This window comes from Myotis myotis, unplaced genomic scaffold (genome assembly GCF_014108235.1).
Source record: "Myotis myotis isolate mMyoMyo1 unplaced genomic scaffold, mMyoMyo1.p scaffold_m19_p_11, whole genome shotgun sequence".
Classification (NCBI taxonomy): domain Eukaryota; kingdom Metazoa; phylum Chordata; class Mammalia; order Chiroptera; family Vespertilionidae; genus Myotis; species Myotis myotis.
In genome coordinates this window covers 478894-492194 of record NW_023416315.1, presented here as the reverse complement: position 1 = coordinate 492194, position 13301 = coordinate 478894, and the positions used below count along the sequence as shown (strand labels likewise).

Genomic DNA, 13301 nt, shown 5'->3' with positions numbered 1-13301 from the left:
CTTCGTCCCTTAGGGACGGCTGCCGCCTGTCCCTCTGAAAGGCCTGTTATCTCGGGGGTTAGGTCATCGACCAGCTGGACGGGGCCAAGTCAGTCTCACACGCACCTGCCCGGTGGGTGCACACACCGCACCTCAGGCAGACGCGAGGGGACACTCCCCTTGGATACCACGCCGCCAGCGGAGAGCGGAACAGCTCCCCGGCCCTGGGAACATGGGAGTGGACAGTCCTCCAAGGACAGGGCCCACCCTGGCCCTGAACAGCCCCAGTGGCCTGATGGTCTCCAGGCGGCCCTGTCATCCTCACTGTGACCTTGGACAGCCTAGCCTAGCCCCTCCTCCCGGGTGCCGTCTTGGAGCTGGGAGCCGGTGCTGGTGAGCTTCTGTGGTGCCTGGACCTGGTGCCGCCCGCCAGGTGGGGCAGCTGTGCCTGGGCCTGGGCCGGGTCCGAGTGGCCAGGCGGGTCTGTCCCGTGACAGACCGTGTGCTGCATTTGGGCAGGTGCTCGTGCCGGTCTCTTTGCAAAGGCCCTGGTGGCAGCCGGGCGGCCAGCAGGTATGAAACAGTGCGCTGCTGCAGAGCCAATATTAAACGGCACGGAGCTGTTACCGTGCCCACAGGCGGAGGGGCTCACTCCCGGCAGCAGCCTTCCCTGAGACACCATCACCCTGGCTCCCAGCCGCATGCAACGTCTGGAACACACAGAACATGGGACACACGGGACACCCATCCCCCTGAGAGAAGCAGCACCCCTCCCACGAGGCCGGCACCACCAGCTCCCAGTCTCCAAGGGCCCCTGCAATGGAGCCCTCGGCGGTCATCTCCTCGGGCAAGGGGCCCAGGTCACCCAGCCCAGGGGTTCAGGAGCCAAGGTCTGTACACAGGCCAGGCAGGCACGGCTTTTCCAGAGAGCAAGGCCTCAGCCGGCCAGGAGCATGGCGGGGAAAGCAGGCGCCTGCAGAGGTCAGGGAGGACAGAGGGGCTGAGGGGCAGATGGGGGGGCACGAGGGCTAGGGGAGGCAGGTCATGGGGGAATGACTAGAACAGGGGACAGGTCACCCGGGACCCTACCCAGTCACACTCCATACCCACCTTCCCTCTACTCCAGCCGTGATGATTCCCCAGGTAAACTGAGGCCCAACCGGGCAGGGCAAGTCCTCTAAAACCAGTGCCCACTTGAACCTGAACACCCAGGTGACCTGAGCACCCCCCTGCAGCCTGGTCATCCCTATGGGGCCCCGGCTGTCTTCACTGTGACCCTGGACCCCAGGACTGTCTCCGAGCCGACGCTCCACCTGGGAACCAGGCGCAGGTTGGAACCAGGAGGTCTCCCCGGCCCTGGTGCCTGCACTCACACACCATGGCTCCCAGCACCTCGCCAACCTGCCCACAGGCAGACACAGCCTGCACACCTGTCTCCCAGCCTCCTCCCCGGGCTCGTGGGCTCTCGCGCGCGCTCTCTCTCTCTCTCTCACCCTCAGGGGTCCAACACCCCCCACGCACCCGGTAGCAGCCCTGGCCCTTCCCCTGCCCTCTGCCTCACCCCCAGTTCTCCTCCTCTCCCCCCAGCCCCTCCAGGTCGCCATCCTCCCGCCCTCCCAGCCCCGCCCCCTTTCCGGGCCCTGAATTCAGGTCCAGAATCGTGTCCCTCCACTGGGTCCTAGGGTCCTGTGACCACGTGTGCCCAGGGCATGGGGTCTGGGGGCGCCTCTCTGTCACCCCCCCAGCTGACTGGCTCCCATCCCCCACGGGTTGTCTGGTCCGACCACCTGCCCCTCCTCACCCCCTCCCCTCCCCTGCCCCACCCCTCCGGTTCCCACACCCTCGAGCCAAAGGCAGCCAGTGCGCGACCTCCGCAACCCCCGCCCTTCAGGACCCGAGAGGGTCCCCCTCCCGGCCTCAGGGCTGGGAGGGGACTCTGTGCCCCGGGGTGCACACAGGCGCGGAGCCCGGGGCCGCGCGCACAGCCCGGGAGGAACCCTGCCGCCCAGACCCCGCTCCGCACCCACTCGCGTCCCTCCCGCGGGGATGCGCGCCTCGAGGGCGGCGGACCCGGCTCCAGCCCCGCGGGGCCGCCCACCGCCGCCTGACCTTGGGGCGGTCCTGGCTATCCGCGCGGCTTCCCGTCTCCGGCTCCACACCCGGCGGCACGCTGGACTCGGAAAGGAGCCCAGTCCCGGGGTGCCGGCCCCCCTGGTCCCCGACTCCCCAGTGACCTTGAACGCGCCCCCCGCCGGGGCCTCCGTGTCCCCACCGGCCCACGGGAGAGACGCGCGCCCGGCTCCCAGCGCCCAGCCCTCCCGAGCGGGCGGGTCCCGGCCCCGAGGGGCGCGGCGCTTACCGTCCTCCAGAGGCGCGGGCGCCGCGCGGGCACCAAGGTGGCCGTGACCAGCAGGTGCGAGGCGGCCACCGCGAGCCCGAAGCCGACGGCCAGCGGGCCGCCCACGGGCAGCAGCGCGTAGGCCACGAAGGTGACCAGGAGCAGCGGCCACACGCCCTGGTCCGCGGCCGCCCCGGCGGGGACCCCGGCGGCGCCGGGCGCGAAGGGGCAGCCGAGCAGCGCGAAGGTGAGGCTGAGGAGCAGCGCCAGACGCCCGACCTGCTGCAGCCGCGGCGCCGGCAGCGCGCGCACGTTGGTGGCCACGAGCAGCGCCAGGAAGAGCACGAAGTGCACGGGGTGAGAGCCCCCGGCCAGGCCCCGCGCCGCGCCCCGCGCGCCCAGCAGCTCGCCCAGCGCCAGCGCGCCCGCCAGCAGGCTCAGCACCGCCAGCGCCTTGAGCGCGGCCGCCTGCTCCAGCCGCAGCGCGTAGCCGCGGAACAGCGCCTCCAGCTCGGGGCACGCGAACTCCTCGCCGCACGCCCGCAGCCCGCGCCGGCCGCGGGGTCCGGTCGTCTGATCGGCGCCCCCCGGCTCGCCCGCGCCTCCGCCGCCGCCGCCGCCGCCTCCGCCTGGGCCGCCTGGGCCGCGCGGCGCCCCCGCCATCTCAGCGCCATGCAGCGGGCGCGCCCCTCGCCGGCCGGGGCGCCGGGCGGGCGGGCGGGCGGGCGGCGAGACGCCGGCGGGCGGGCCGAGATGGGGCGCCGGCTGCCCGCGCGCGCGCCCCGAGCGCGTCCCCTCCCGCCGCCGCGCCTGCGCACTGGCGCCCCGCGCCCCCGCCGGGTCCTCCCGCCGCCGCGGTGCCGACGCGACAGCCCGTCCCGAGCCGCCGGCCGGGCGCGCACGGCCCCCGCGCGTCCCCTCCTCGCCCCCCGCGCCCTCGCCGCCGGGCGGGTCGCGTGACCTTAGGCCCCGGCTTTGCGGCGCGTTTCCCCGCTCGCGCGGTGGGTGCCCTGCAGCGTCCCTTGGGCGTTAAACGCGCTGGAATCCCGCGCCGTTCCCACGGGTGGATCCTCCGGGCGCGTTTCCCCGTATGACGAGGTGCTGCCCGCGCCCAGGGTCCTGCGAGCCCCAGAAGCGACGCCCAGGACCCGACGGGAGGAGGGTGGCGGCGGGCGATGGGGGGGGGGGGCGGGATGGGGGGATGGGCGACGGGGGGAGGGGGTGCTGAGGTCTCCAGGAGCGCGGCCCGGGCGGGTGTGAGCCAGGGGAGGGCCCTGGAGCCAGGGGTTAGGAAGCCGGTGTGAGGCTGGGGGGGGGGGGGGGGAACAGTACAGTGAGGGGCGCTGCAGTTCGCCCTGAGGGGGAGCTGGAACCCCAGTGGAGGGGAGACCAATGCGGGGTGCCCGGTGGCCGCGCTCACACTCAGCCCAGGAGGGAAGGGCTCAGGCCGAGCTGCTGGTTCTCCTGCCGCCCTTGGTGGGTGGCTCTGCCCCGCGAGCAAGAGGACCCCAGGGTAGGGGCTGCCCCGGGAGGGCGCAGAGGCGGGACTCGGCGCAGGCCCTGCCCTGGCGCCTCTGGTAGAGGGACCGGGAACGGGGCCCCTGGAACCAGAGACCAGGGGGCCGCCCACCGGGGTCCTTCCCCGCCCCCTTCCGGCCTCACTGGGGCGCCCAGGGACCCCCTGGGCTGTGGACCTGAGGGCGGGAATTTCAGGAGAAGCTCAAGGGTCCCGGCTCAGGATTAGGTGAGCGCAGGACGCTGCCCTGTTTGTAGAAGCTCCAAAGTGGTCACAGCCCCCTGGCCTGTGTGGCACAGCGGGTAGAGCGGCGGTCTGCGGACTGAAGGGTCCCGGGTTCGATTCCGGTCAAGGGCACGTACCTCGGTTGCGGGCTTAATCCCTGGCCCTGGTCGGGGCGCATGCGGGAGGCAACCCATCCATGTGTCTCTCACACACTGATGCTTCTCTGTCTCCCCGCTCCCTTCCACTCTCTCTAAAGATCAGTGGGAAAATGTCCTCTAATGAGGATTACCAACAACAAAAATGGCCACGGTCAGCTCTGACTGTCGTAGAGATGGCACCTCAGCCTCTACCCAGGCCAGGACTCCTGTCCACTCCCTGTCCCAGCAGCTCCCAGCAGCAAGTGGGTGGGGTCCCCGGCCCCGCCCCCTTCCCGCCCTGGGTCCCTAATCCTCCACCCACCACTCCCTACGGTCAGGGCTCCATCCCCTCTTGGAACTGGTGTCCCTGGAGGGTAGGGTGGACCGGGGCCCCACCCCGCTTTGTGGCAAAGCGCCACCTTCCATCACATCCCCTGCGTGTCCCTGATGGTAGCAAGGTCTGTGGGGTGTTAGGTACTATTCCCGCGGGTGCCCTGGCTAAACGGTGGGTGTGTTGTGTGTCCTAAAGCTGAGTGATGGCCCCACTGGATCAGCCCGGCTGGCCAGCGTGGCTCAGTGGTTGAGCATCGACCTATGAACCAGGAGGTCAGGGTTCGGTTCCCAGTCAGGGCACATGCCCATTCAGTCCCCAGTAGGGGGTGTGCAGGAGGCAGCCAGTCACTGATTCTCTCATCATTAGTGTTTCTCTCCCTCTCCCTTCCTCTCTGAAATCAATACAAATAAAATAATAAAATAAAAGCTGGATCGGACGACATGCCCAGAAGGCCGCCATGAAGTGACTGGGGGAAAGGTCACAGATCCCTACCCCCCCCCCCAACCTTCACAGGCAGGTGGGCACCTGCTTTCCAAAGAGCCTGTGACGGTTTTGCTGGGGCTTGCGCCCCGGGCCACGCACGCTGTCCTCACGCAGCTCCGGCCTGTGGGGCCACGGTCACCATGTGTCGTCCTGTTTGCTCCCATGGCCTCGGACAGAGGTCGACCCCCTCTTTTTGTGGAGAGAGAAGCAGAGGCGGGGGGGGGGGGGGTCATGCATTGTCACAGGCAGAATGACCAGAGCCCGGGATGAGGTCAGCCCTGACCCCGACCCCGTGGCTCACCTGGATGGCCATCTGTCCCCATCGAGGGGGGGGCCGTCTGTCCCCATGGGGGGGACCTGCCCTGTGACACATTCCTCTCCCCGTTCGCCGGGCTGGACGGAGAAGCCCCCAAAGGGCAGTTGGCAGCCAGGACAACGGGGAGGTTACCCCAGAGGCGGGGCAGGCACTCACCATCGGCCGAACGGTGTCCCCCAAATTCATACGCTGAGGCCCTCACCCCGGGACCTCAGGACGTGACCTTGCTTTTCCAAGGTGGTGGCCACGGCGGGTAAGATGGGGTCGCACTGGAGCAGGGGGTCCCCGTCCAGCGTGACTGTGTCCTCACGAAGGGGCCTCGGGGGACAGGACACCCTGAAGGCGGTGGAGACCGGAGCGACGCTGCCACGGGCGGCACAGGCCCTCCCGGGCCGTCAGAGGGCGCGGCCCCATCCACACCTGGTCTCTGACGTCAGCCTCCGCGGGGACAGAGGGTCTGTGGTGTGAGCCCCGTGTCCTGGGCCCCCAGTGCCTGCTCCGTCCTGGACGCCTTTGGTGTGACGGACGGTGAACACCAACCCACAGCAAAGGGCCGCACAGGCCTCCCCCCCTCAGCGCTGAGCAGACTGCGGACCGTCACTGTCCCATCAGGTCCTGCGGGGCGGGAGGCGGCCTCCGGTCACCTGCGGAGACCACGCGTGCACTTTGCTCTCGGCACCCCGAGTCCGTGGACAGCTCGGCCTGTGGCCCCGGCGGCCCTGGGACTTCCCGTCATTGCCAACCTCGTGTGTGTCCTTGTGTCACAACTGAGGGCCTGGGCCTTCCGACAGCAAGTGAGCGTCCTGGATGGTGGGCAGGCCATGCAGGGGACACGGGTCGTGGCTGGGTAGAGACCTGAGTCTCGTGTCCCCGCTGGGGACTCTGGGCAGGTGACTCGGCCTCTCGGTGCCTCGTCTCCCCCGAGGACTGGCTCACAGGGTCTCGCGGGAGGAGGGGCAGGGCACGCCCCGTGCACAGGGCAGTGGCGGCACTGGGCAGTGGCGGCACTGAAGCTCCGGAGCTGCTGTGGCTGTCGGGCGCCTGGAGACCCCGCGGCCGGGACGCCACTCTGCGGGCAGCTCCCTGGTCCCTCCTCGTCAGCCGGGACCTGCCTCCAACGGGAGTTCCCACCCCAGGTCCCCGCACTGACTGGGTCTGTGGAGGCGGGAAAGGGGTGGATGATACTCAACAGGGAACCGCATTCGGTCAAGTTCACTTTCTCAACGTGTTTCTCGGCCTGGAATCACCCAGCCACAGGCTCCATCAGCCACTGGCGCGGAGCCCTGGGGAGGTTGCTGTGTCGTCTGGGGGGACAAGTGGCCGCAGGAGGCAGGGATGCCAGTCGTGGCTGAGGGTGCACAGGGTCCCGGGAGGAGGCCATGTGGGTGCTGTCGGGTGGCGTGGGGGTTGGGGGGGAGGGGGTGCTCTGCCACTGAGAGGCCGTGAGCAGGCAAAGCACAGACAGGCCTGGCCCCTGCAGCGGGGTCCCTGGGCTGCATGAGGCCAGGGCACGGTTCTCTGTGAACCCCCAGGGATGTTCATAAAAGACACGCTTAGCACCCCCTTTCCCTGAGAACAAAGACAGCTCCCCAAAGCTGGCCACAGCCTCTTACTTATGGTGACACTGGGGCCCTAAGCTGACCGGCACCAAATGGATTTGTGCCAACCACCTGGGGGGCAGGCGACAGGGGCGCCCCCACTCGCACCAGGTGAGCTGGAAACAAGGTCTGGCGCGCACGGGAGCCCCGCTGACAGCTGCCGGGAGCAGGAGCTGCAGCTGAGGATTGAGCTAAAAATAGAGCCCTGGCCGTGGTAGAGCGTTTGACCCAATTAGAGATTACCAGTTTCAGGAATTACTGGATAGAATCTCATTAAACTGGTTAAATATAGGCGCTGGGCGGCTGGCCTGCGGGCTCAGAAGGAAACCCAGCCCTGACCACAGGCTGCACACCTGCGCGGGGAGGGTGCGCGGGAGGCGCACCTGGGAGGGGCCCAGCCTGGGACGCGGGCAGGTGCTGGAAGGGTCCAGTGAGGCCTGTGGTCCAACAAGACCGGCCCCGTCCAGCCCAGAGCCGGGTGCTCTGACGGCAACCGCTCTGGTCAGGTGGCCCATGGCCTGCAGAATGTGAGGCAGGGGCACTGCCCACCCCATCCCCTGGGTGGCCAGGCACCGCCTCCCTGGCAGGCACCGCCTCCCACCCGCCTGCCTCCCTTCTCGCCCCACGTCCCATCTGTCCCCAACGCAGGGGATCCGCCCGAAATAGCTCCTCCATGGCATGTACTCAGCCCACGGCAGCAGCTCCTGCCAGGACCCTCGTACCCCGCCCACCCAGCACGCGCGCCCCAACCTGGAGGGGGTCCCGCCATTCCTGCTCTGCAAGCAGCCCCTCCTCCTGCCTCTGAGCCCCCCCTTTCCCAGCACAGCCCCAGGGAGTCCCCAGGAGGAGCCCTGTCTGGCCGCGCTGAGCCCTCACCTCGCCTTCAGCCAACCTGACCGCCTGCGAGCTGGCCCTACGCGCCGGGCCGTGGCCACGCTGCTTCAACACGCACCCTTTGCCCCAACCCCAACCAGCTTAGCTGCCATCTGTTTTACATAATGGTCTCAGGTCCGGCTTTGTTTGCACCAAGTATTCAGTGGAAAACCCTTTGAAAACCTCTGCTCAAGTCAGCCCTCAGGTCCTTGCAAACTCGCACAGTCTGGGATTTCAGGATTGCCAAGAATGGAGGCCTTTCTCCCTAACACACCAGCTCCTCATGAAACCAAGTGCCCGTCTGCCTCCTGGTGTCATGACCTCGCATCCTAATGGGCAGCAGACACAGGCCTGCGGGTGTGGACACGGCCCCTGAGCCGGGTCCAATCGGAGGAGGCGGAAGGTGCTGGAGCCCAGGCTCAGGCGGAGGCAGCGAAGGGAGTGGGCTTTGCTCCGAGCCCAGCCCCGTGCCAGGTGCCCCCGGTCCAGATCCTCCCCAATCCCATGAGAGGTGTTTCTTTGCTCCCTCTCTTCCTCCCTCCCTCCTTCCCTTCCTTCCGGGTTCACTGAGCACCTGTCTGTGCCAGGGGCTGGGGCACAAAGGCAGAGCTCGCACCCCAAGACCTCACTGCCCATGAGAGCGTCGCCCAGAGGACGCAGGGGGAGCTCCGAGGGGCTCAGGGCAGGTTCCCCGTGGAGTTAAAGCCCAGCTGGGCCCTGAAGGACGAGGAAGAGCATTCACTGAGGAGGGAACTGCATGTGCGAAGGGGGAGGCAGGAAACAGCCCGCCTGGTCGGGAACTGTGGAAGGGTGTGGAGCCCGGGCCAGGAGACCTGCTGGGTGAGGGTGGGGTCCCAGAGCCCACTACCTGGACCCTCTGCCTCCTGGACCTCCTTTGCTCCGTCTGCCTGGCCAGGGAGAGGCCCCGCCTGCCTGCACCAAAGGCGGCTTTGAAGCTGGAGAGAGGGATGAGGAAGGAGGGCCAGCTGGTGTGTGTTTGGGGATTGATTCTCAGGAATCTCCTCCTCCCCCTCTTACTCCTCCTCCTCTTCCTCTTCCTTCTCCTCCTCTTCCTCCTCCTCTGACACCATGGCAACCAGGGGCAGCTGGGAGAGCCGCCTGAGAGGTGGGCTGAGTGGAGGGGGAGGTGGGCCGGGGGTAGGAACCTCTGCTCCCCTCTCTGGGCCTCAGTTTTGGCATCTGGAATATGGGCACGACCACCCAGTTGCTGGCTCCTGTCAACCAGGTGCTCCAGGAAGCAGAGGCCCAGGCTGGACTCATGAGCGGGAGGCCTAGGAGGTGAGGGTGGGGCTGGAGAGGACCCTGAATCATCCTGCAGCTGGGGGCTCGGCAAGGCGGCGGAAGTCCCTGAGCCTCCCACTGAAACAGGAATTTTAGGGGTAAGATAGGACAGGTTTAGGACATTTTGGAAATTAAGGGGACCATGGAGGACACACAGGGCTGCAGAGCAGCAGCAGGTGCATTGCCATAGAATGGGGGCGCTGGGAACAGCGGAAGGTCTATATTTACAAAATAAAGGGACGGAGCACCCTGGGAGCCCTGCAGTGAGGTCTGGGGGATCCCCTGCGGGGGCTCAGGGCTCAGCTGTTCCCAGAACCTGGTCAAAGCCTCAAAAGGAGGGGCAGGAGGGCTGTTTCCTGGGCTGCTGCTCCGATGACTGAGACCGCCCAACCCACAGGAACAGGGGCTCTCCCGGTTCTGGGGCAGAACCTGAAACCAGGGTGCCGGCCCTCCCCCCCCACCCCCCCAGTCCACGTGCTCACCTCCCCGGCCACGTGCGCACTTCCCCGCCCCCCGTCCACCACGTGTGCACTTCCCCACCTCCCCACCCCAGCCACATGCACACCTCCCCACCCCCCACCTGCTCATTTCCCCGCCCCCTGTCCACGTGCGCACCTCCCCGCCCAGTCCACGTGCACACTTCCGGCCATCATGTGGCCCCCGCCCCCTGTTCGGTGCACACTTCCTGTTGATCACGTGGCCACCTCCCCTCGGGTGACCACGCCCCCTACTGGCACAGCCACACGTGGGACAAAAATGGAAGCGGGCCAGTTAGCGGCAAAGCGCAGTGAAATCAGGGGGCTGGGAGGGGCCGGTCAGGAGCAGGCAGGAGGCCCCTGGCCGCAGAGGGGGTGGACGAAGGAGGGGGTGGACGGAGGGCCGGGGAGGAACCGGCCTGGGGGCTGTGCAGGCTGCGTCTCTGAGCTGGGGCGGGAGGTGTGGAGAGGAAGACGGAGGGACCCCAGCCAAGCATGCAGCCATCTGGAGCGCAGCTATTCTGGGCCCCGGCTGCAGGCAGAGTGGGGTGTCCCCCGAGCCAGAGAAGGGAGGCTGCGGGCACCGGGGGGGGGGGGGGGCAACCAGCTTCATTCGCCTCCACGGGTGTCCTGGTGCCACCCCAAGCCGGCAGTCCGAGCCGGAGCCCTAGCCCCCACGGAGGAGAGCGGCGGCCACCCTTCACGTCCGGGGGAGGCGCTTCTCTCCATAGACAGAACCCGCCGTGCGGCTGGGGTCTGCGACCTGCAGGCCTCACCTCTCGTGCCCTCGCCGGGCACGTCCACCCCGTTCTGGGCTCCCAGGTGCTCCTACTGCACGCTGTCCTCCCACCTGCGCTGCCCACCCCGAGGGTTCAAGTCCGGTCAAGGGCACATGCCCGGGTTGTGGGCTCGAGCCCCAGTAGAAGGCGTGCAGGAGGCAGCTGATCAATGATTCTCTCCCATCAGCGATGTTTCTCTCTCCCTCTCCCTTCCTCTCTGAAATCAGTAACAGCAGTTTTTTAAAGGAAGCGGGTTCTCTGTCATCGTCCTGCGCTCGGTGTGCGCTGGCTTCGCTCAAACACGAACCCAGGAGAAGCTTTGCTCTGAGGCCAGTGGCCACTCCCGCCAGCCGCCTCCTGGAGGTCAGGCGCGTCCAGTCCCCGCGCCCAGACCAGGCGGGGCCCCCTCGGCGCCCGAGCCGGCAGATGGCTTCCCACACTGTGTTGTTTATTAATGGTTAGCCCAGACTTAATGGACAATACTACACGCTGGTTCTTTAAACATTGTTTCATTCTTTGCGACAGTGACTCGCAAACAGGAGCTACTGCAAATCTTCGGAGTGTGAAATTAAATGTGATGGTTAATTAATTGCAAGAACGTGGCAGCTTCATTCTGCTGAGAGATTGTGGCGAAAGTCACTCAAAACCACAGGACAAACAAACGTATCAACTTGTAGCAACCGGCAAGCCCAGCTGCTGGCAGCAATGTCACCGGGAATTAGCCGGCGGCCGCGCCTGCCTGGACCGTCGTCGCTGTCAGCAGACGCCAGGTGCCCTGTTCAGAGAGCTGTCCTCGGCCCGAAGTTGGGTACCGGCTTCAATATCTCCTCCAACTTCATTATAAACCTCCGGTTACAAATTATAACGTGAAATACTCTGCAACGGGGACATTTCAAATGGTTGACTTCCAGAGGTAATCGCCACCGCCCGGCCAGCGTGGCTCGGGTTGAGCTTTGACCTATGAACCAAGGGGTCCCGCGTTCGATTCCCGGTCAGGGCACATGCCGGGGCTGCCGGCTGGACCCCCAGCAGGGGGCGTGCAGGAGGCAGCCCATCTGTGTCAGCATTGACGTTTCTCCCTCCCTCTCCCTTCCTCTCTGAAATCAATGTATTTAAAAAAGATAATTGCCACCATCTGTTTGGCCTCCACTAGCACCCAAAACGTTACCAATGATGATAATGAGATGATTTTTTTCACCTGTTGAGTCGGCCACGATTACAAGTGTGGCTAATCCCACGCTCACGCAGCGGGCGAGGCGGCCTCTGACAGCCTCTCCCAGGGAGGAACGGATACAATATTTATGAGAGCAACTTGGTATCAAAACCGTGCGAGCCGCATCAAAGCCTCTGGGCCCGCCTCCTGGGACACAGGCGGCGGCTTTTCATCGCAGGGCTACTCATGACAAATAAAAATGCAAATACTTACAAACAGGAGCATAAAAACACCCCAGCAATCAGGGCACCGCTGGTCCTCTGGGGTGTGCAAAAAGCCTTTTGCTTTATTTTCAGGGCTGAGTGGGGCGGGACCCCCCTGCCCAGGCCAAGGCCTCGCCATCTTACTTCCTCTGGCAGAACTTTGGTTCACATTCAGGTCTTTTCGCCTACGTCCCCTCTGCGTATTTTGCGCTGGAGTGAACTTTAAAGACACATGTTCAAGCAAGTGCCCAGCAGGTCACTCCCGTTAGGGAATCCCAGGGCCGCGCCGCGGGCCTGACATCGAGACACCCTTTCCGCAGTACAGCAGCGTCCACGAGGGCCAGCCGGCGCTGCCACCAAATGCAAAACCCCCAAAACTGTCTCCCTTCACGGAAAGCTGGGAGCCTAGAAGAGCTGTGACTTGCAACACGTGTTCATCCTGTGAATCTGCTGTTGCACCAGGTGCAGAAATTAAAACCTCGAGTGCGTCCCACACGGATCCGCGTTGTCACCGTGGCTCGGGCTCCCGGCTCCCGGCTCCCGGAAGGGACTAGAATTCCTTGTTCATCTCCCCACCCACCACCCCCAAACGCTCCATGTTCGCGGTATCAGTGGTGGCAATTCCATGGATGGGCGCGAGGCCCACGGAGCTGAGTCCACCTGATGGGGCCACTAACGTGTGTGGAGTGTCAGCGAGCACCTGGGCACAGTCCCTCCGGCAGACACGCCCTGAGAGCCCAGGGGGGCCTCTGCCCTGTCCTCCCGCAGCCGCAGCTGGGACCAGCTTCTGGGGTTTCCTGGCCCTGTGGATGGAGAGCCAGCTGAACGCTGCCCTGCGGACTGAAGGCTGGGAGCAGGGGTCAGAGGAGCCCCCCACCCCCAGGCCGGGGCTCAGGTGAAGGCTGAGAGGAGGTGGACTCTGGGACTGAGGCTGCCACCTCCCGGGGCCCTGCTCTCGGTGAGGCCCACCCACACATCCTCTCACCACCCAGTCACCCTAAGACATGTCCTCCGTGACCCTCAGGCCAGCCGCCCTGAGACCATCGCTCCAGAAGTGGAATCTCAGATTAAAGCGGCTCCAGGAACCCCAGTGGCCAGGACCATGACAAACGCCCATCAAGTCAGGGCACACCCACTGCCCCAACTGCGGATCAAGGAGACCCCTTCAAAGTGGCTGGAGGACGGAGACTCCTGGACAGGAGGGCACGGTGAGAGGAGTCCCACGCGGTGTGAAGCCGCGAAGACACGTGGGAACGTCCGCAGAAAAATACCTGTCAGCCTGGAGGTTACGCATATAATTGATCTCAGAGGAAGGGAGAGGGAGAGAGAGACATCAATAATGAGAGAGAATCATGGATCGGCTGCCACCTGCACGCCTCACACGGGGGATTGAACTGCTCGGTCCTGAGGTGCAGCCCCCCCCCCACCCCCCCCACCCCCGGCTCACAGTTCTCTGGGTCAGATCCCCATGTCAGTGACCCAGGGCCTCCCCTCCGGACTCCTACCATGGTGTCTGTTTGGCAATTTTT

At 65.9% G+C, this 13301-nt stretch overlaps 1 protein-coding gene across 1 annotated transcript in view; it reads right to left on the bottom strand.

Annotated features, from left to right (window-relative positions):
* Nucleotides 1–2980, bottom strand: part of ADCY1 (adenylate cyclase 1) — a 34380-nt gene extending 31400 nt beyond the window's left edge. Inside the window, exon 1 of the mRNA XM_036327192.1 lies at nt 2339–2980. Coding sequence (XP_036183085.1) covers nt 2339–2980 — 642 coding nt within the window. The remainder of the gene's footprint in view (nt 1–2338) is intronic.
* Between the last annotated feature and the right edge of the window lie 10321 nt (nt 2981–13301).